This window comes from Leucoraja erinacea, chromosome 8 (genome assembly GCF_028641065.1).
Source record: "Leucoraja erinacea ecotype New England chromosome 8, Leri_hhj_1, whole genome shotgun sequence".
NCBI classification, from domain to species: Eukaryota; Metazoa; Chordata; class Chondrichthyes; order Rajiformes; family Rajidae; genus Leucoraja; species Leucoraja erinaceus.
In genome coordinates this window covers 1243965-1264889 of record NC_073384.1, presented here as the reverse complement: position 1 = coordinate 1264889, position 20925 = coordinate 1243965, and the positions used below count along the sequence as shown (strand labels likewise).

Below are 20925 nucleotides of genomic sequence, written 5' to 3'. Positions count from 1 at the left end.
ACAATTACAGCACGGAAACAGGCCATCTCGGCCCTACAAGTCTGTGCCGAACAACTTTTTTCCCCTTAGTCCCACCTGCCTGCACTCATACCATAACCCTCCATTCCCTTCTCATCCATATGCCTATCCAATTTATTTTTAAATGATACCAACGAACCTGCCTCCATCACTGCCTCCACCATTTAAGAGAGAGTAAGATAGAGCTCTAGGGGCTAGTGGAGTCAAGTGATATGGGGAGAAGGCAGGCACGGGTTATTGATAGGGGATGATCAGCCATGGTCACAATGAATGGTGGTGCTGGCTCGAAGGGCCGAATGGCCTCCTCCTGCACATTCAAATCGTTTGCTATGTCGCTCTTCAAGGGAGATGCTAAATGCATTTCGTTGTCTCTGTACTGTACACTGACAATGACAATTAAAATTGAATCTGAATCTGAATCTGCACCTATTTTCCATGTTACTACAAGTCCCATGATGCCTTGGTGCTGGTGCGCAGGCGCGTTGCTGGGAGTCCGCTCGGTTTTGGCTTCGGGCTCGGCTCGGCCTCGGCGCCCCGACTCGGGCTCGGCTCCGCTCGGGTTCGGCTCCGCTCGGGCTCGGGCTCGGGCTCGGGCTCAGCCTCGGCGCTCCGACTCGGGTTCGGCTCCGCTCGGGCTCCGACTCGGGCTCGGCTTCGGCTCCGCTCGGGCTCGGCTCCGACTCGGGCTCGGCTCCGCCCCGACTCGGGTTCGGCTCCGGCTCTCCTCGACATCGGTGCGGCCTCCGCGACGACATGGCAGCCGCCGAGCCTGGCGCCGAGGAGGAATACCCGACAGAGATCCACGAGTACCTGGTGGCCTTCGAGGAGTCGGTGAAGAGTGCGGACGGGGTGTTGACGAGCCTGGTGTCCGCTCCCCGCACCCAGCTGCTGCAGAAGGTACATTCACCATTACTCACGCGTGTGTGTGTGTTAGGAAGGAACTGCAGATGGTGGTTTACACCTAAAACACACTCACACACTCACACTCATATTCACTCACACACTCACACTCATACACACTCACACACTCACTCACACACACACACTCACACACACTCACACGCACACACTCACACACACACACACACACACACACACACACACTCACACACACACTCACACACACACACTCACACACACACTCATACACACTCACACACTCACTCACACTCTTATTCACACTCACACTCTTATTCACACACACTCACACACTCTCACACTTATTCACACTCACACACACTAACACACACATTCACACACACTCTCACACACTCTTACTCACACACACGTACTCACACACTGTTACTCACACTCACGCACACACACACACTCATACTCACACACACACTCATACACACACTCACAAACACACACACACTCATACACACACTCACAAACACACACACACACACACACTCACACACTGTTACTCGCACACACACTCACATACACACTCACTCACACACTCACATACACACTCTAAAGAGAGAGGGTGGAGAGAAGGGAGGCAGGCAAGTGTTTGAAGAATTTTGTAATCCAGATGTAGATGCACAGAGTCTCTTGCCCAGAGTAGGTGAGTTGAGGACCAGAGGACATAGGTTTAAGGTGAAGGGGAAAGATTTAATAGAAATCCAAGGGGTAACTTTTCTGATAGCTCTCGTGGCTGATCGATGCTGCTGCATCATAACAGAAGGTATAACTTATAAAACATATAGCATATAACTGCCTAAACCTACATGATCTCCCGGTTGCTAAACATTTAACTCCCCCTATCATTAAGCAAATTGGAGGAACAGCACCTCATATTTTGCTTGGCCAGCTTACAACAAAGAGGTGAATATTGACATCTCTAACTTCAATTAACCCTTGCTTTCCCTCTCTCTTCATCCCTCCCCCATCCTAGTTCTCTGACCAGTCTGACTGTCCTCCTGATTAAATTCTACATTGTATGCCTCGTTGTCAGCTTGAGTAATGGGGAAAAAATGAGAGCTTTATTATTAAATTTAGCTTTTATACTAATATTATAATATTTGGTTGTGTTTCTGTTTTTTCCAAAAAAAAGAACTATTGCCTTTCAATTTTCACAGTGACCTCAGATTTTTTGCATGATATATAAAAACAAAATTCAAAGTATCAATGGGAAAATGTCCAAGGATTATAATTTTGGGTCAGGCTTGCAAATGCACAAGTAGAAATAGTTGGTTGATCTGAAAATATTATCATGCCTAAGCAGAGAAAATAATTCTGATTGCAAGAGTTCATAAATTCTAGCAGATTGATACAAATACATCGATAGATGCTCCTGAGCACATCATCAGTGATGTAACCTGGGGTCATTGGGTGTTTCGGGTCTTTCAACAACAGACACCCTCACCTAGGCGACCCAGCCGTGGTTGATCAGACCACGACTTGTATTCAGGTGGCATTCGCTCCTCCCCATGGACCTCCTCGCTTGATCCAGAGCCATCTCGAGGCCTTCTCCGCTGCCTCTGTGGTGTTCTTGATGGCCTTTCTCCTCACCACTCCGTTTATGCCCAGTGCACTCAAAGCTTTGTAGAGCTTTGTAGAGCTGGAGCTTGGTGTTATTTCCGTAAAGGGCGATGCTGCTAAGGCTCCTGGGCAGTCCCAGCCACCTTGTGAGAAAGCTGCTGACTTTCCTCTCCAATTTATCTACGATGGATATTGGGACTTCGTAGACAAGCAGTGGCCAGAGTATCCTTGGCAGGATACCATGCTGGTAAATCCATGCCTTGAACTTGCCGGGAAGCCTCGACCGGTCCACTGCTCTCAACCAACTCTCCAGCTCCTGACAGGTTGCCTGGACAGATGCTGTATCCTCCAGGCTGCTGTTAAACACCTTGCCAAGACTCTTCACTGGCCTTTCGGAGACAGTTGGGATTGGTGTCCCTTCGATGTTGAAGCGGAACCTGGCCATGACTTTGCCCTTCTTCAGCACCAGTGACCTTGATTTTCCTGGCTTAAACCTCATCCTTGCCCATCCAATCAGTTTCTCCAACCCCTGCAGGATCCACCTGCCTCCTGGCACTGACTCAGTGGTGACAGTCAGGTCGTCCATGTAGGCTCTGATTGGTGGTTGGCGTATTCCTGACTTGGTCCGAGGGCCCCGGCACTCTGGCTCAGCAGACTTGATGATCATGTTCATCGCCAAGGCAAAAAGGATCACAGAGATGGTACAGCCTGTGATGATCCCAACCTCTAGTCTGTGCCACTCTGATGTTATTGACCCTGATGAGACTCTCATGCTGAACTGGTTGTAATAGTCCAGGATGAGATCTGCCACTTGGCCCCACGGGGCACATGATGCTTGGCCATGACTGTCTGGATCAGCTTGTGCGGGATGGAGCCGTAGGCATTGGCCAGGTCAAGCCAGAGCACTGCCAGGTCCCCCTTGTTCTCTCTGGCTTCTCTATGAGCTGGGTCACCACTCCCGTGTGCTCTAGACACCCCGGCATTCCAGATAAGCCTCCCTTTTGCACTGAGCTTTCGATGTAACCATTGCTGGAGAGGAAGCTGGTCAGCCGCCTCGCCACTATGCTGAAGAAAATCTTGCATTCAACATTTAGCAAGGAGATGATTCTGAACTGATCGATCTTCTTGGAATCTTCCTCCTTTGGGATCCAGACTCCTTCAGCGAATCGCCACTGATGCGCCCTCTCCTCCAGACGACTTTCAAGATTTTCCACAGCCGTTTCAGTAACAAGGGGCAGTTCTTGTAGACCCTGTAGGGGACTCTGCTCGGGCCAGGGGCTGAGCCAGTTCTTGCTCTCTACACAACGTCCTGGACCTCTTTCAGGAGTGGCTCTCTACTACCAAACTCCTTGATGGGTGGAGGTGGTTTTATCAGGATGTTGCACTGGCCCAGCTCCTGCTGCCTGACGGGGTCACTGTAGGTCGCCTGGATGTGCCGGTCGACCTCCTCCTTAGAACAAGCCAAACTCCCACTGCGCTTCTGCCTGAGTAGTTGTTTGGTGAAGCCGAAGGGGTTGGCTATGATGGATGCTCCTCGCTTCTTGGCTCTTTCCTTCCGGCGTCTTCGGTGCCACTCAGCTCTACGGAGGGTCATCAGCTTCTTCCTCAGGATGGTTCGCAGCTCAGCCAAGGGGGGAGGTCGCTCTTCACTGGCCTCTTTATTCTGCTTCTTGAGGGACTTCAGCTCCTGCCGGATCTTGTGGATCTTTGTTGCTCGTTGGTTCATGGTGAAAGGTGTTCTGGCCGGCTTCTTCTCCACTTCTCCAAACCTTTCTACAGCTAGGCTGATGATGATTGTCATCATCGTCCTCAACCTTCGGTCCACGTCTCCCTTCGAAGTTGCTTCGAGCACCTTGTCGACGTCCTCGTTGAACTGATGCCAGACTGCCGTCTTGCAGGCCTGAGGCCATTTGACTCTAACCTTCTCCGGAGAACTGTTCCGAGGGACTAGTTGGGCCACTTGGAGGCTTCGGGCTCTATGGGGCGATTCCGGGCCTGGCTCCTACGTCTCACCAGGTAAAATACCTGTGCAGTATACGGCCATTCGGCTCATCAAGTCTACTCTGACATTCAATCACGGCTGATCTATCTTTCCCCATTTTCCTATCTTTGCCCCAGCAGATTGAATTAATAATGCTGCTTGGGGCATTCCAAAGTGAACATTGTTACTTCATCGCTGACAGTTTATCCCCTGGAACAGGGGTTTATAAACATCTCCATTGTCTAAGTTAAACTTTGGTGTTTAAATCTGAAAGGTGGCTGGAAGCTTGAGTATTATTGTGCTTTTCATTTGATTTAAGAGATTGGTTTACTGCCCAAATATCACATGAATTGCTGGCTTTGTAAAATTGGCAATATAGATATCAATTAGTCAAGTGCCAGTCAGCCATATGATGCTCAGCCACCTATTCTTGGCGGGGATTTCAAACTAATCCTACTTGATCTTCAAATCCTACTTTCTTATTTCTATTTACGAAGCTTTATAGGGCTTTGGTTGTGGCTGTATTTGGAGTATTGAGTACAATTCTGGCTGCCCCATTACAGGAAGGATATGGAGGGTTTGGAGAGGGTGTGGAAGAGGTTTACCAGAATGCTGCCTGCATTAGAGGGGGTGTTAGCTACAGGGAGAGGTTGGACTGACTTGCTCTGGAACCCTGGAGTTTAAGGAGAGATCTGTTAGAGGTATATAATATTATGGGAGGCATAGATAGGGGAGACAGTCAAACCTTTTCCCCAGGGTGGAGATATCAAAGACTAGAGGGCATTGGTTTAAGACGAGTGGGACAAAGCTTAAAGGAGATGTGCGGGGCAAATTTTTATTCACAATTAGAATGCTTAGTCAAGGGTGATGGTGGCTTGATAGGATAGTAGTAGGCAGGCAGTCACGGTGGCACAGCGGTAGAGTTGCTGCCTTACAGCAAAATGCAGCGCCAGAGACCCAGGTTCGATCCTGACTACGGGTGCTGTCTGTATGGAGTTTGTACGTTCTCCCTGTAATTTGCGTGGGTTTTCTCCGAGATCTTCGGTTTCTTCCCACACTCCACAGACGTGCGGGTTTGTAGATTAATTGGCTTGATAAAAGTGTTAAATTGTCAAAGTTGGCAATATGCAGAGTACTGCCTTGCCGACTACAAAGTTCAGAAGGTAGTGTTTAAGAGGCTTTTAGATTGTCACATGAATATGCAGGAAGAGGAAGGATGATGTTCAGGTAGATTTGATTTGTTTAACTTGGAATAACTTGGCTGCCAGCATCATCAAAGACCCACACCATCCTGGCCACACACTCTCTCTGTTGCCATCGGGAAGAAGGTACAGAAGCTTGAAATCTGGAACATCCAGGTTCAGGAACAGCTGCTTCCCCACAGCCATCAGGCTATTAAACACGACATCAAGCTCTGAACAATAACAGTATTATTACTATTGCATTTTATCTGTTTATTTATTGTGTATATATATATATATGGTCTATGGTATTATCAGGCAACTGAACCATCCTACCACAACCAGAGAGCAGTGCTGAACTACTATCTACCTCATTGGTGACCCTTGGACTATCCTTGATCGGACTTTGCTGACTTTACCTTGCACTAAACGTTATTCCCTGATTCCTGGGATGTCAGGACTTTCATATGAAGAAAGACTGGATATACTTGGCTTGTACTCGCTAGAATTTAGAAGATTGAGGGGTGCGGATCTTATAGAAACTTACAAAATTCTTAAGGGGTTGGACAGGCTAGATGCAGGAAGATTGTTCCCGATGTTGGGGAAATCCAGAACAAGGGGTCATTGAACATTGTTATGTGCTATTAAAGTTGATAGGGGTAAAAGGGATGAAAAAGGTTGGGAGTTTATTGTCACGTGAACCAGTGGAAAGACAATACATGATTACAATCGAGCCATTTACAGATACATGATAAAGGGAATAACGTTTAGTGCAAGGTAAAGCCAGTAAAGTCCGATCAAGGATAGTCCGAGGGACACCAATGAGGTAGATAGTAGTTCAGCACTGTTCTCTGGTAGTGGTAGGATGGTTCAGTTGCCTGATAACAGCTGGGAAGAAACTGTCCCTGAATCTGTAGACAGACAAAAATGCTGGAGAAACTCAGCGGGTGAGGCAGCATCTATGGAGCGAAGGAATAGGTGATGTTTCGGGTCGAGACCCTGAAGAAGGGTTTCAATGATTGCGTTTCAAACTGGAAACATTATTTTCCAGTGTAAGATAACTTGACATGATCTTTTCTTCTATTTCAGCTGGACCCTCTGGAACAAGCCAAGCTTGATTTAGCCTCCGCCTATGCATTGAATTCTCTGTTCTGGAGTAAGTATTGAGTCATCTTTTGTACTTGACCTTATCTTATATATTTTTATTTTATTAATAGAAACAATATTTTCTTCTAGTATATCTTGTCACACAAGGAATTAATCCCAAAGAGCATGCTGTCAAACAAGAATTGGTAAGTACAAGTAACGTGTGCTTTATAATGGTTTTAACTATAGTTGCTTTTGAGTTAGGGGAAGGTGTTAAACCTTGGTCGTCTTGTCCCACCAAATACTGAATGTGCAGTGATTTTCCTGTATTCCACAAGCAGGGAATGAAGAAAAACAGTTCAAATTGCCCTTGTTGTGTTGTGTTTGTGTTTAATTTGCTGTAATTGTTACAACATGAAACCTTTGAATGCCAATTGGTAACAGGAATAGTTATTATTAACTCAATTGGAAACGTGATCATGTTATAACATTGCAGACTTTTAATTGCATAACTCCAACAACAAAACAGTGTCAAAGGGGTTTACCCGAATGCTGTGTGGAATAGAGGGTATTAAATATAAACAGAGGTTGAACAAACTTGGAGGTGGAAATGCCGAAATGCAGATGCCGAAATCTTGAGTTTAATCACGTGCTGGAGTAATTCAGTGGGTCAGGCAGCATCTGTGGACAACATGGATAGGTGACGTTTCACAGAGTGCTGGAGTAACTCAGCGGGTCAGGCAGCATCTGTGGAGAACATGGATAGGTGACGTTTCACAGAGTGCTGGAGTAACTCAGCGGGTCAGGCAGCATCTGTGGAGAACATGGATAGGTGACGTTTCACAGAGTGCTGGAGTAACTCAGCGGGTCAGGCAGCATCTGTGGGGAACATGGATAGGTGACGTTTCACAGAGTGCTGGAGTAACTCAGCAGGTCAGGCAGCATCTGTGGAGAACATGGATAGGTGACGTTTCACAGAGTGCTGGAGTAACTCAGTGGGTCAGGCAGCATCTGTGGAGAACATGGATAGGTGACGTTTCACAGAGTGCTGGAGTAACTCAGCCGGTCAGGCAGCATCTGTGGAGAACATGGATAGGTGACGTTTAGGAGAGGTAAAGCAAGGGTTACTTGAAGTTGGAAGTCAATGTTCATACCGCTGGGGTGTATGCTGCCCAAGCGAAAGATGAGGTGCTGTTCATCCAATTTGCGCTAGGCCTCTCTCTGACAAATGGAGGAGGCCTAGGACAGAAAAGTGCTGGAGTAATTCAGTGGGTCAGGCCTTTCCTAAACCTACAAACCTGTACGTCTTTGGACCGTGGAAGGAAACCGAAGATTTTGGAGAAAACCCACGCAGTCACAAGGAGAACGTACGAACATACAGGGAGCTCTTAAAGATAGCGGAGTCAGGGGATATGGGGAGAAGGCAGGAACGAAGTACTGATTGGGGATGATCAGCCATGATCACATTGAATGGCGGTGCTGGCTTGAAGGGCCGAATGGCCTACTCCTGCACCCCCTGTCTATTGTCAGGATTGATGCTGGCTTTGATCGAAGGTAGTCACAAAATGCTGGAGTAAAACAGTTGGTGTATTGGTTTTAGAATGGTCTGGAAGGTTTAATTTTAATTTTTTACAGCTCTTGCATTGATGTAATTAATTTTATTCAAATCTAATAGTGAATAGGATTGGTTGTGATTGTCTATGCACCAAAAAGCCTCCAAGTAGTCATAGCTGCTTGATATTATGATCTTTTAGTTTTAGAATGTCAAACACCTGTTTTCTTTTTTGGGTACAATTAGGTTAATGTCGTCCAAAACGACCAAATCTCAGGCCTTTTATTTGAGTCCCACACGGTGATTCAATGCAGCAAGACATTATTTAGGCTATCGGTCGTCATCTTTGCATTTTCTAAGTTCAAAATAATCCTGTTTGCTTTTCAAATTATATCGAATTTAAGGGCTACTGTTAAAATTGAACACAGCTGTGACGAGACCTCATGCAGTTGGCATTTTCAAAGTTAAATCCTTTTAAAAGGATTCTTGTGTTTTCTGAGGTACATCTGGCTAATTGAAGTAAAATTTGAAGCAGAGCTTCTGTACATTTTTTATAGCTTTAGTGACATTCTACATTATGATGACATGGCAGGGATATCAAATGAACACATTGGTTTTGAAATTCACATTTCTGCAATTCATTATAATTCATGACTCTTTTAATGTTTTGGGGTTGTAAGGTAAGCTGGATAATATAGAACATGAGAAACAGGAGCAGCTGTTGTTCTAAAAAGAACACAGAGTGCTGGAGTAACTCAGCAGGTCAGGCAGCATCTGTGGAGAACATGGATAGGTGACGTTTCACAGAGTACTGGAATAACTCAGCGGGACAGGCAGCATCTATGGAGCTAAGGAAATAGGCAACGTTTCGGGCCAAAACCCGTAAGGGTTTCGGCCCTAAACGTTGCCTATTTCCAGAAGGATTTCGGCCCGAAACGTTGCCTATTTCCTTAGCTCCATAGATGCTGCTGAGCGCCATAACTGAGTGGGTCAGGCAGCATCTGTGGAGAACATGGATAGATGACGTTTCACAGAGTGCTGGAGTAACTCAGCGGGTCAGGCAGCATCTGTGGAGAGCATGGATAGGTGACGTTTCACAGAGTGCTGGAGTAACTCAGCGGGTCAGGCAGCATCTGTGGAGAACATGGATAGGTGACGTTTCGGGTTGGGTCCTGGCTTCTTATTCAAGTCTTCCAGAGATGCTGCATGGCTCACTGAGTTACCCCAGCACTTTTTGTTTTGGACAAACGTGGATTGATTTCTCTGGAACATTGGAGGTTGAGAGGAGACATGAAAGAGGTATGTAAAATGATGAGAGGCACAGATAGGGTAGCAGAACCCGGGGTTGGAAGGTAAACTGGATATTATAGAACATGAGAAACAGGAGGAGTTGTTATAAAAAGGACACAGAGTGCTGGAGTAATGCAGCAAGTCGGACAGCATCCCTGGACCCTTCTTCTACCCAACACAAAATGTCACCTGTCCACGTTTTTCAAAGATTTTCCGGCACTTTTTGTCTTATTTAACCATATAACAATTACAGCACGGAACCAGGCCATCTCGGCCCTACAAGTCCGTGCCGAACAACTTTTTTCCCTTAGTCCCACCTGCCTGCACTCATACCATAACCCTCCATTCCCTTCTCATCCATATGTCTATCCAATTTATTTTTAAATGATACCAACGAACCTGCCTCCACCACTTCCACTGGAAGCTCATTCCACACCGCTACCACTCTCTGAGTAAAGAAGTTTCCCCTCATGTTACCCCTAAAGTTCTGTCCCCTAATTCTGAAGTCATGTCCTCTTGTTTGAATCTTCCCTATTCTCAAAGGGAAAAGCTTGTCCACATCGACTCTGTCTATCCCTCTCATCATTTTAAAGACCTCTATCAAGTCTCCCCTTAACCTTCTGTGCTCCAGAGAATAAAGACCTAACTTATTCAACCTTTCTCTGTAACTTAGTTGTTGAAACCCAGGCAACATTCCAGTAAATCTCCTCTGTACTCTCTCTATTTTGTTGACATCCTTCCTATAATTGGGCGACCAAAATTGTACACCATACTCCAGATTTGGTCTCACCAATGCCTTGTACAATGCCTTATTTGTAACTCCCCATCTGATGCTCCTTGTTTCTGCAGTAGTTCTGCTATTTTAAAAGATCACGGCTGAGAAATCCTGGCCTCCCACCACTTTTTCTGTCTCTCCCTTTACCTCTGAGATCCCCTGTAGTTTGAATGTCTGTCACAAGTTATTGGAGTAGAATTAGGCCATTCGGCCCATCGAGTCTACTCCACCATTCAGTCATGGCTGATTGATATCATTCTCCATCTTGAATCTATTCTTTCCCTGACAACACTGTGGTAAACACAAAAAGCTGGAGTAACTCAGCAGGACGGGCAGCATCTCTGGAGAGAAGTAGCAAGGAGCCAATTAACCTGCAAACCTGTACGCCTTTGGAGTGTGGGCAGAAACTGAAGATCTCAGAGAAAAAACAGGCGTTCATTGGGGAGGGTACAAACAGCAACTGTAGTTGGGATCGAACACGTTGCAAGTACGATAAGGCAGCAACTCGAACACATTGCCACCGAGCTGCCCTATTATCCTGCTAGTAGAAATAGTTTTCTTAGCATTCCCCCTACCAATCCTAATTTGAAACTTGTAAGTCTCCATTAGATGATGTCTTGTTCTTCCTCCTTGGCTAGCTCTGGTAACCGTATATGTCCAACCTGCTCAACCTCTCGAGTCAGCTCTCTTGACCCAGCGACGGTAAACCCTCGCAATAATGGACCCTTCCAGGACAAGGGGTCACAGCTTAAGGATAAGGGGGAAATCCTTTAAAACCGAGATGAGAAGAACTTTTTTCACACAGTGGTGAATCTCTGGAATTCTCTGCCACAGAGGGTAGTCGAGGCCAGTTCATTGGCTATATTTAAGAGGGAGTTAGATGTGGCCCTTGTGGCTAAGGGGATCAGAGGGTATGGAGAGAAGGCAGGTACGGGATACTGAGTTGGATGATCAGCCATGATCATATTGAATGGCGGTGCAGGCTCGAAGGGCCGAATGGCCTACTGCTGCACCTAATTTCTATGTTTCTATATAAAGATTTTTGGTTATATTGGCCAGAGGCTCCTGTTGCACTATACCCCACTTCCGCCAGGTACCCAATGAGTTATGTTCCTGTCCATACGTGATAGCAGCAGAATTAGGCCATTCAGTCCATCAAGTCTACTCCACCTTCATTCACCAAATAGTGAAGGGTTCGGATAAAGTGGATGTGGAGAGGATGTTTCCACGAGTGGGAAAGTCTAGGACTAGAGGTCACAGCCTCAGAATTAAAGGATGTTCTTCTGGGAAGGCGATGAGGAGGAATTTCTTCAGTCAGAGGGTGGTGAATCTGTGGAATTCATTGCCACAAAAGACTGTGGGGGCCAAGTCAGTGGACTCTTGATTAGTACCGGTGTCAGGGGTTATAGGGAGAAGGCAGGAGAATGGGGTTAGGAGGGAGAGATAGATCAGCCATGATTGAATGGCGGAGTAGACTTGATAGGCAGAATGGTCTAATTCTGCTCCTATCACTTATGACCTTATCAGCAATTTTTTGGTTATGCTGAATTTGACCCATTCATCCAAGAAGTTAATGTAGATTGGAAGTACTGTGAACTCCAGTGCCCAGTCTTCTAGCATTGCTTCTTGATGTCCAATGTAAAATTGCTCCTTTATCCCACCTGTTTTCTGTTTAGTTTAAAGATACAATGTGGAAACAGGGGCTTCGGCCCACCGAGTCTGCGCCGACCAGCAATTCCCACATTCTTACACTATCCTACACACACTAGGGATAATATACATTTTTACCGAAGCCAATTAACCTATAAACCTGTGTGTCTTTGGAGTGTGGGAGAAAACCGGAGCACTCGGAGAAAACCCACGCGGTCACAGGGAGAACGTGCAAACTCCGTGCAGACAGCACCCGTAGTGGGGATCGAACCTGGGTCCCTGGAGCTGTGCGGCAGCAACCCTGCGCCACCATGACGCTGTTACGTAACCAATCCCCTATCCATATTTTACTGCCCTTCATTACAATATTGGGATACTTTTAGTGACTTCGGCTAAGAAGCCTGTCACAAACAGCCTGCCATTTCTCCAGTTCACATTATTAATACTCATGTTCCAAACTCTAAGTGATTAACATTTATTTTAGCTGCTCAATACATTTAATATATATATCTGTAGAATCTCTTGCTATACATTTTTGCGACATTTTGAGTATACTGAAAGGTCTGAATGACAAATAAAGGATTCAATTCAATTCAATTCAATACTCGCACATGCTTATCCTCAGACCTGTGTAATTGTTTAGCCATCCTTTGCCTGGACCACACAGTTAAATGGATAGAAAAGGTTTAGAGCAGTGGTTCCCAACCTTTTTTTGGCCATGCCCCACCTAATCACCTCTAAAATCCCGATGCCCCCCCCCCCCCCCCCCCCCCATTGCTTTCCCTTGAGAGAAAACGGAGGAAATAGATATTATAAGGGTAACTTAGCAAAAGCTCTTTGAATCGCATTTCTAAATCCAATTCAATAAATAAGGTTCTCCCATGACCTCGCGCGCTTCGTGCGACGTGCATGAAGAGCGATGGCGCGGTGATTATGTAATAACTACACAATAAAGACCTTTTTTACCCCCAAAAAAATATTTACTCAAAATAACATCTGAAACATAAACTACATATGTTTACCTGATGGAAAATCCAAAAAAATAAAAATCGAAATTTGGACCCAGACCTCCTCAGTTGCCCCCCTTAAAAATCAAATTGCCCCCCTGTGGGGCGTACGCCCCACGTTGGGAACCACTGGTTTAGAGAGATGTGGGCCAAACGCGGGCAGGTGGGACTAGTGCAGATGGGGCAGCTTGGACGAGTTAGGCTGAATATGTCTCTTTGACTTTTTTTTACCTGTCCTCTGATTTACCTCGATATTGGACACTTTATTCACGATACCAAATATCCTTAGTTGATCATGGATAGTGTATCCTTCTCACGGAGTTGTTCCAGCTCATTGGAACTTACCTTTGCTGTGATTTTTGTCGTCTCTTTAAATGTTTGGCATTGCTGATCTACCATCTTGTCCTTCATTTTCCCCGTTCACTTCACCCGCCTCTGTCGATGTACTTTAGTAAAGGCAATTACAATCAACTGCTGTATAGCAGTTTATACTATAAATTAGTATAATCTGATTAATCTATAAACTAGATTATACTAGTATACAGTATGATGACCAATTATGTCTAGGACCAGAGGCCACAGCATCAGAATAAAAGGATGTACTTTTCGAAAAGAGATGAGGAGGAATTTCAGAGGGTGATTTTCACACAGAGAGTTGTGAGTCTGTGGAATTCTCTGCCTCAGAGGGCGGTGGAGGCCGGTTCTCTGGATACTTTCAAGAGAGAGCTAGATAGATAGGGCTCTTAAAGATAGCGGAGTCAGGGGATATGGGGAGAAGGCAGGAACGGGGTGATCAGCCATGATCACATTGAATGGCGGTGCTGGCTCGTAGGGCCGAATGGCCTACTCCTGCACCTATTGTCTATTGATGTATCTGTGGTGATCAATGGCCCAGACGGCCAAGTCACTGGGTATTTTTAAGGCGCAGATTGACAGATTCTTCATTAGTATGGGTGACAAGGGTTATGGGGAGAAGGCAGGAGAATGGGGTTGAGAGGGAGAGATAAATCAGCCATGATTGAATGGCGGAGTAGACTTGATGGGCCGAATGGCCTAATTCTACTCCCATACCATATGAATTTATGAATCTAGTTTACAGTATAAACTGCTACATTGGAGTTTATTGTGATTGTCTTTAAAATTAGAAAACTACCTTCTCATCCCAAAAGTAAACATCACATGAATGCTGTTGTAATGTCATCGGGGAAAGTTGGTTTGACGTTCCAACAAGTGTTGAGAAGCAACCAATTTGCCACTAGAAGACTAAAATGGAGCAATAAAAGGAAGTGATAGACAGCTTTATTCTCAGACTACACCTTGAATGTGGAGTCCATTCAGATCACTGAAACAATAGAAAGGTTTTTAAATACTTGAGATAGTGCAGAGAACAGCCACAGGCCTGATTCCTTGTTAGACCAAATTATGAGAAACCTATTTGGTTTTCTGACTTGGAAGACGACCCTGATGTTTTGTATAGAGATACAGCACAGAAACAGGCCCTTCAGCCCACCGAGTCCGTGCCAACCAGTGATTCCCAGCACACTAGGGACAATTTACAATTATACCAAGCCAATTAACCTGCAAACCTGTACGATTTTGGTGTGCGGGCGGAAACCGGAGCTCTCGGAGAAAACCCACGCAGGTCATGGGGGGATCGTATAAACTCCGTACAGACAGCACCTGTAGTCAGGGTTGAACCCGGGTCACTGGCGCTGTAAGGCAGCAACTCTACCGCTGTGCCACCGTGACGATCTCGGGTAGATAGTAAGTAGCATTGAATGAGTAACTAACTCCACAATGTGGAGCCAGTGGCTACGAATATGACAAAGCAAACGGGTTCAGCCGGACGTGAAACGTTGTGTTACTCTGCAAGATTGTTCTGCAGTGACATTACTTCTGCGTGCTTTAGAACAAGAGCAGACTTTGTGTGGCTGTGATCCCGGTTAGATTATATTAATTGAAAATTTGTGATTGGAGAAATTGCAGATGCACGTATGATACAGAGACACCATCATCTAACTCTTTCTCGCACAGAGTTGTGAGTCTTTGGAATTCTCTGCCTCCGAGGGCAGTGGAGGCCGGTTCTCTGGATACTATGAAGAGAGAGCTAGATAGGGCTCTTAAAGATAGTGGAGTCTGGGGATATGGGGAGAAGGCAGGAACGGAGTACTGATTGGGGATGATCAGCCATGATCACATTGAATGGCGGTGCTGGCTCAAAGGGCCGAATGGCCTACTCCTGCACACATTGTCTTTAAAGCAAAACTTTTCTGGTTTGCTGAAGCATCATTTACCATCATCAACCTGCAGTTTCTTTATTTACTAGATTTGGTGTGTAAGTGTTGATGGATTTTGCAAGCTAAGCGTTTTTATCCAATCCAATCCAACTCTATTTGTTAAGCACTTTAAGACAACCAATGTTGACCAAAGTGCTGTACAGAAGAATAAACAAGACATCATAAACAGACAACATAACAGAACAGAACATAACAGCTCACATAAAGCGCATTAAAACGACGTTGGCGTTTTCGAATTCAAATATTCTTATAAGAAATGTTATTTCTGCTTTTAGTAGTTTGTATATACATCGTGTCTAAACCATAGACTAGAATCTTCAAATAGGAGACAAACACAAAATGCTGGAGTAAAGGGCCTGTCCCACTTACGCGAGTATTTTGGCGACTTGCCAGCACCCGTCATAGTCGCAACAGGTGTCCGAAAATTCTCAACATGTTGAAAATCCAGCGGCAACCAGAAAAAGGTACGACTCTTTGGGCGACTACTCACCACCATACAGGCGTCACCCCGTGACATGTCAGCTGGGTCAGGCAGCATCTCTGGAGAAGAATCTCGACCCGAAACGTCACCTATTCTTTTTTTGCATATCTTTCATTCATTGTACTATATCTCTCTACATCACCGTCCATGTCTCTCGTTTCCCTTTCCCCTGACTCTCAGTCTGAAGAAGGGTCTCGAAGGGACATCACCGATTCCTTTTTTCCAGAGATGCTGCCTGCCCCGCTGAGGTACTCCAGCATTTTGTGTTTGTCTTCGGTTTAAAGCAGCACCTGCTGTTCCACTCTACATTCTTCAAATAGGATCCTTAGTTCTGGGAACGGAAAGAGTTAGTTTTGGGGGGGGGGGGGGGGGGGGGACAATTCAATCCAATAATTCACAATAGCCATAATCCTGGAGTTTGGGTAACGATGTTGGCATGGTATATTGTATATTTTACCATTTTGACCATTTGAGTCTGAAGAAGGGTTTCGGCCCGAAACGTCGCCTATTTCCTTCGCTCCATAGGTGCTGCTGCACCCGCTGAGTTTCTCCAGCAATTTTGTGTACCTTCGATCTTCCAGCATCTGCAGTTCCTTCTTGAACAAAATGTTTTACTTGTTTACTGATACAAAACCACAGGGTTGATTTAGAATGTTTAATTGTGCATTTTCCTTTTGTTTTATTCGTTGGAGGTGGAAAATTAAACTATTTTATGGGCAGTTTGACCTCATAAATTAGAAGATTGACGTGCATTCTTTTTCATTCTGATAATGAATGTGCAATTTAAGGTGGCCAGGTGTTGCAGGGTTCCTGCTGGGGGTGGCAGGCAACTGCTTTTGTTTTTGTTTAATTGTGAGAGTATCCCCCCCCCCCCCAACCCACCCCCCAAACCCCCCACCCCTGCAGGCTGCAGGAGATAAGAAAATCATAAAGTCGACTCCAACATGCCAGAGTTGTAACTGCAGTTGTTGAGATTTTGACGTGAAACTTTTTGCAGCAGTTTGTCCATCCCAAGTCTGAAACTTATTCTTTGGTGCTTTCAGTAAGATGAAAACCATGTTGTGAATGATTTACTGGGATAGAGAACCATAATTACCACTACTTATTCCAGATGACACTTTCTTACTCCCTCTATATTTATTTCCTTTGCTGCAGAGTATCTAGTTCAGCACTTAGTCTGAAAGCTTTTTTGGCATTCATTATGCCTGTCCTGACCTGTCCAAATGACATTTTCATCTGGTTTTCATCACTTTAAGTCAACAAGTCTCTTGATGAATATTTCAAAATGCACTTTTAAAAAAAAACTTCATGCAGTCTGAGTTTCAACAATTCCTTTGCCTTTCGAAAACTCCTTTCACTGTGGTTATATTTCTGTGCAATGTGGTTGAGTAAATGATGCTTCTTGTTCTTTGGAGAGGGTAAGGTATAACTACTTACAACAAGAATTACTTAATTTGTCGATTATCCAGCTGTTTGTGTCCATGGATTCAGTGTAGTCTTTGTCTCAACGGTAAATAACAAAATGTGGAGGAGCTCAAAGATACAGGAGTTATTGATTCCCATCGGAATTGTAATGGCTGAACAGATATTTCCCAAATTCACGCATGTATCTGAGTCTGCTAGATTTGTAATTATTTAACCAGGTGTTTCCTTTGATGTGGAAAGACACAAAATACTAGAGTAACTCAGCGGGTCAGGCAGCATCCCTGGAGAATATGAATAGGTGACATTTTGAGTCGGGAGTGCCTTCTTCAGACTGATCCTTTGATCCAAAAGGAAACACCTGATATGAATCTGTCTGTGGAAGGGCCTTGACTGGAAATGTTACCAGTTCATTCCCTCCACAGAAGCTGCTGGACTCACTGAGTTCCAATAGACAATAGGTGCAGGAGTAGGCCATTCGGCCCTTCGAGCCAGCACCGCCATTCACTGTGCACATGGCTGATCATCCACAATCAGTACCCCGTTCCTGCCTTCTCCCCACATCCCCTGACTCCGCTATCTTTAAGAGCCCTATCTAGCTTGATCTCGAAAATATTCAGAGAACCTGCCTCCACCGCCCTCTGAGGCAGAGAATTCCACAGACTTGCAATTCTCTGAGAGAAAAAGTGTTTCCTCATTTCCGTTCTAAATGACTTACCCCTTATTCTTAAATTGTGGCCCCTGGTTCTGGACTTTCCCAACATCGGGAACATGTTTCCTGCCTCTAGCGTGTCCAAACCCTTAATAATCTTATATATTTCAATAAGATTCCCTCTCATCCTTCCAATTTCCACAGTGTACAAGCCCAGCCGCTCCATTCTCTCAGCATATGACAGTCCTCCGGAACTACTTGATTAGTACGGGTGTCAGGGGTTATGGGGAGAAGGCAGGAGAATGGGGTTAGGAGGGAGAGATAAATCAGCCATGATTGAATGGCAGAGTAGACTTGATGGGCCGAATGGCCTCATTCTGTTCCTATCACTTATGACCTTATGAACTCTATGTTGTACTCAAGATTCCAGCGATCACCCCGTACACTAGCACCATCCTACAGCAGGGACAATGTACCATTTTTAGCTAAGCTAATTAACATATAAACCTGTACGTCTTTGGAGTGTGGGAGGAAACCAGAGCACCCGAAGAAAACCCACACAGTCACGGGGAGAACATACAAACTCCATAAAGTCAGCTCCCCTAGTCAGGATCGAACCCTGGTCTCTGGCATTGTAAGGCCACAACTATACTGCCATGCAGCCCATTTTTTCCTTTTTAGGTTCTGGGACATTGAGTCTATACAATGATATGAAGTTATATTCTGTGCTATTTAAATTGAAACTTGCATACTTAAGATAAATCTTTAACAGTTGAGATTAAAAAATGTTCATTAATGCAAAAGTAATTCTAATTTTTAAAAAAACAGACTGCCTTCATACTAATTGACTGTTTCCTGCAGAATACTATATATTATGTGTAGTGATGAGTTGTAGTGAATGGTTGTGTCGTCTTTGTAATGTTTTATGTCCAACACAAAGCTGGAGTGAAGCTGCAGTTTATTGTTTGACTATTTATGTTTTCTGTTTGATATCACTCGCGCCCATGTGTCTATGTTATGCCTGAAGTTCTTCATGAAGATGGCTTGTATTTATATAGATAGTAATGGGCATATGGGAGTGATTATCCAGTATTCTATGTGAAGGGTGAATAAGTCGATATTGAGAGTCAAGCTTAAGTTTCCTTTAGAGACAGCGTGGAAACAGGCCCTTCGGCCCACTGAGTCCATGCTGACCAATGATTATGCTGTTCACAGTCTCTAACTACATTTTAAAGGTAGACAAAAATGCTGGAGAAACTCAGTGGGTGAGGCAGCATCTCTGGAGCGAAGGAATAGGTGACGTTTCAGGTCCAGATCCTTCTTCAGACTGATTTTGCATAATATCAGGGGTAAACTATATAAAGGCTCCGTCTGGTGAAAAGTAGATTCAGTATTCACAGAAGACTCCCATATCGAATTGATTCACTGAAAGATAAAGAAGGGTCTCGACCCAAAACGTCACCTATTCCGTCGCTCCATAGATGCTGCCTCACCCGCTGTTTTTCCAGCATTTTTGACTACCTTCGATTTTTCCAGCATCTGCAGTTCTTTCTTAAATATTCCGACCACATTTTATCTCTGTTTGCTTTGTGGTTACCTTCTACCAGCTAACAATGATCTATTCTACATGTTCCTTGATCTCCATCCCCTTTGTCCTGTTTTCACACCCAACACTTCCTTATCTATGTATCCCCCTCTCCGCTGACATCAGTCTGCAGAAGGTTGTCGACCCGAAACGTGACCCATTCCTTCTCCAGAGATGCTGCCTGTCCCGCTGAGTTACTCCAGCATTGTGTGTCCATCTCACCCTGTGCACTCGTTCTATCCCACACAGCAATGGGAATTTACAGAAGCCAATTAATCTGCATCTTTGTAATGTGGGGGGGGGGGGAGGGGGGTGAACTGGAGCACGTGGAGGAAACCCACACGGGGGGGGGGGGCAACGTACAAACTCCGTACGGATGGCACTTGAAACCTGGATCAAACCTGGGTCTCTGGCGCAGTGAGGCAGCAACTCTACCGCTGCGCCACTTTAGAACATGCAAAGGATTCTCTGGTTGCACCACTCCCCACCATTCAATGTATGTTGGGGAGAAAGTGCTTGGTGCATTTCTGCTGAGTTTGGTGCATTGCAGCTTAGCAATGTAAAACACGAGTTAAAGTGAAAATAAATATATAGACATAGAAAATAGGTGCAGGAGGAGGCCATTCTGCCCTTCGATATCTGATACTTCAATGCACTATTAAGACACGAGTGGTTCAAGTGCAAACTTGGCTTTTGCTGAATTAAAAGCTAGAGTGTGTGATCACCTGTGTGTGATGGCAGTCGCACGTGGGTGGGGAAGAGGAGAGTGTTTATCTACAATTGCCAATTGGCTAGCGAGGATGTCAGAAGGTTTTGTTTAGATGGTGTAACGTTCAAGAGTAATTGCTCTGACACTTGCTCGTCGGAACCACTCAGAAGAAAACGCCTCCAATTGACGAAGGTGCCTCTCAAATGGGTTTTTGTGTTGCAGGAGCGGATAAGGACCTACATGAACAAAGTGAAAGAGATCAGTGATCGCAAGAAGGCGGCCAGGCTGGATAAAGGAGTGGCGGCTCGCATTGTCCGCAGCGCACTGTGGGAAGCAAAGTCTGGAGGCAAGTCAAAAACAACATCGCAACCTTCGCATCAGTGAAAGAATGCCAAAAGAATATTGCAAGAATAAACAGCAGTGACTTTGGCAAGAACTTTCTCTGACCTGCCACTGGGTGTCAGTCACGATTAGCTTTCCCCAGTGAAAGGAAAAAAGTCACACATGGTTGGCAGTATCTCCTGAACAATCTCACTGGAAAACAAACCATTGCACGAATAAACAATATTTATAGCTTTCAAATGCAACTCTTGAATTTTTATTTTGAATATCCCTTTTAAATTGGAGGCAAGAATTCGGTCCTCGTTGTAAGCCTTTTGTTATTAGTTTAGAGATACAGCGCGGAAACAGGCCCTTCGTCCCACCGAGTCTGCATTGACCAGCGATCCCTGCACACTAACACAATTCAC

The 20925-nt window shown here is 45.1% G+C and overlaps 1 protein-coding gene across 1 annotated transcript; it reads left to right on the top strand.

Annotated features, from left to right (window-relative positions):
- Nucleotides 1–718: 718 nt before the first annotated feature.
- On the top strand, nt 719–20758 carry c1d (C1D nuclear receptor corepressor). Its single transcript, XM_055638853.1, has 4 exons — nt 719–915; nt 6760–6826; nt 6907–6962; nt 20399–20758. The coding sequence occupies exons 1-4, from the start codon at nt 772–774 to the stop codon at nt 20558–20560; spliced, it is 429 nt and encodes a 142-aa protein (XP_055494828.1). The 5' UTR covers nt 719–771; the 3' UTR covers nt 20561–20758.
- The last annotated feature ends 167 nt before the right edge of the window (nt 20759–20925 follow it).

Bases quoted from the DNA above. Each gene is read 5' to 3' on its own strand.
- c1d (XM_055638853.1), top strand. From the start codon at position 772: ATGGCAGCCGCCGAGCCTGGCGCCGAGGAGGAATACCCGACAGAGATC. The intron at 916-6,759 runs GTACATTCACCA...CTTCTATTTCAG, and splicing joins GCACCCAGCTGCTGCAGAAG to CTGGACCCTCTGGAACAAGC. The intron at 6,827-6,906 runs GTAAGTATTGAG...ATTTTCTTCTAG, and splicing joins ATTGAATTCTCTGTTCTGGA to TATATCTTGTCACACAAGGA.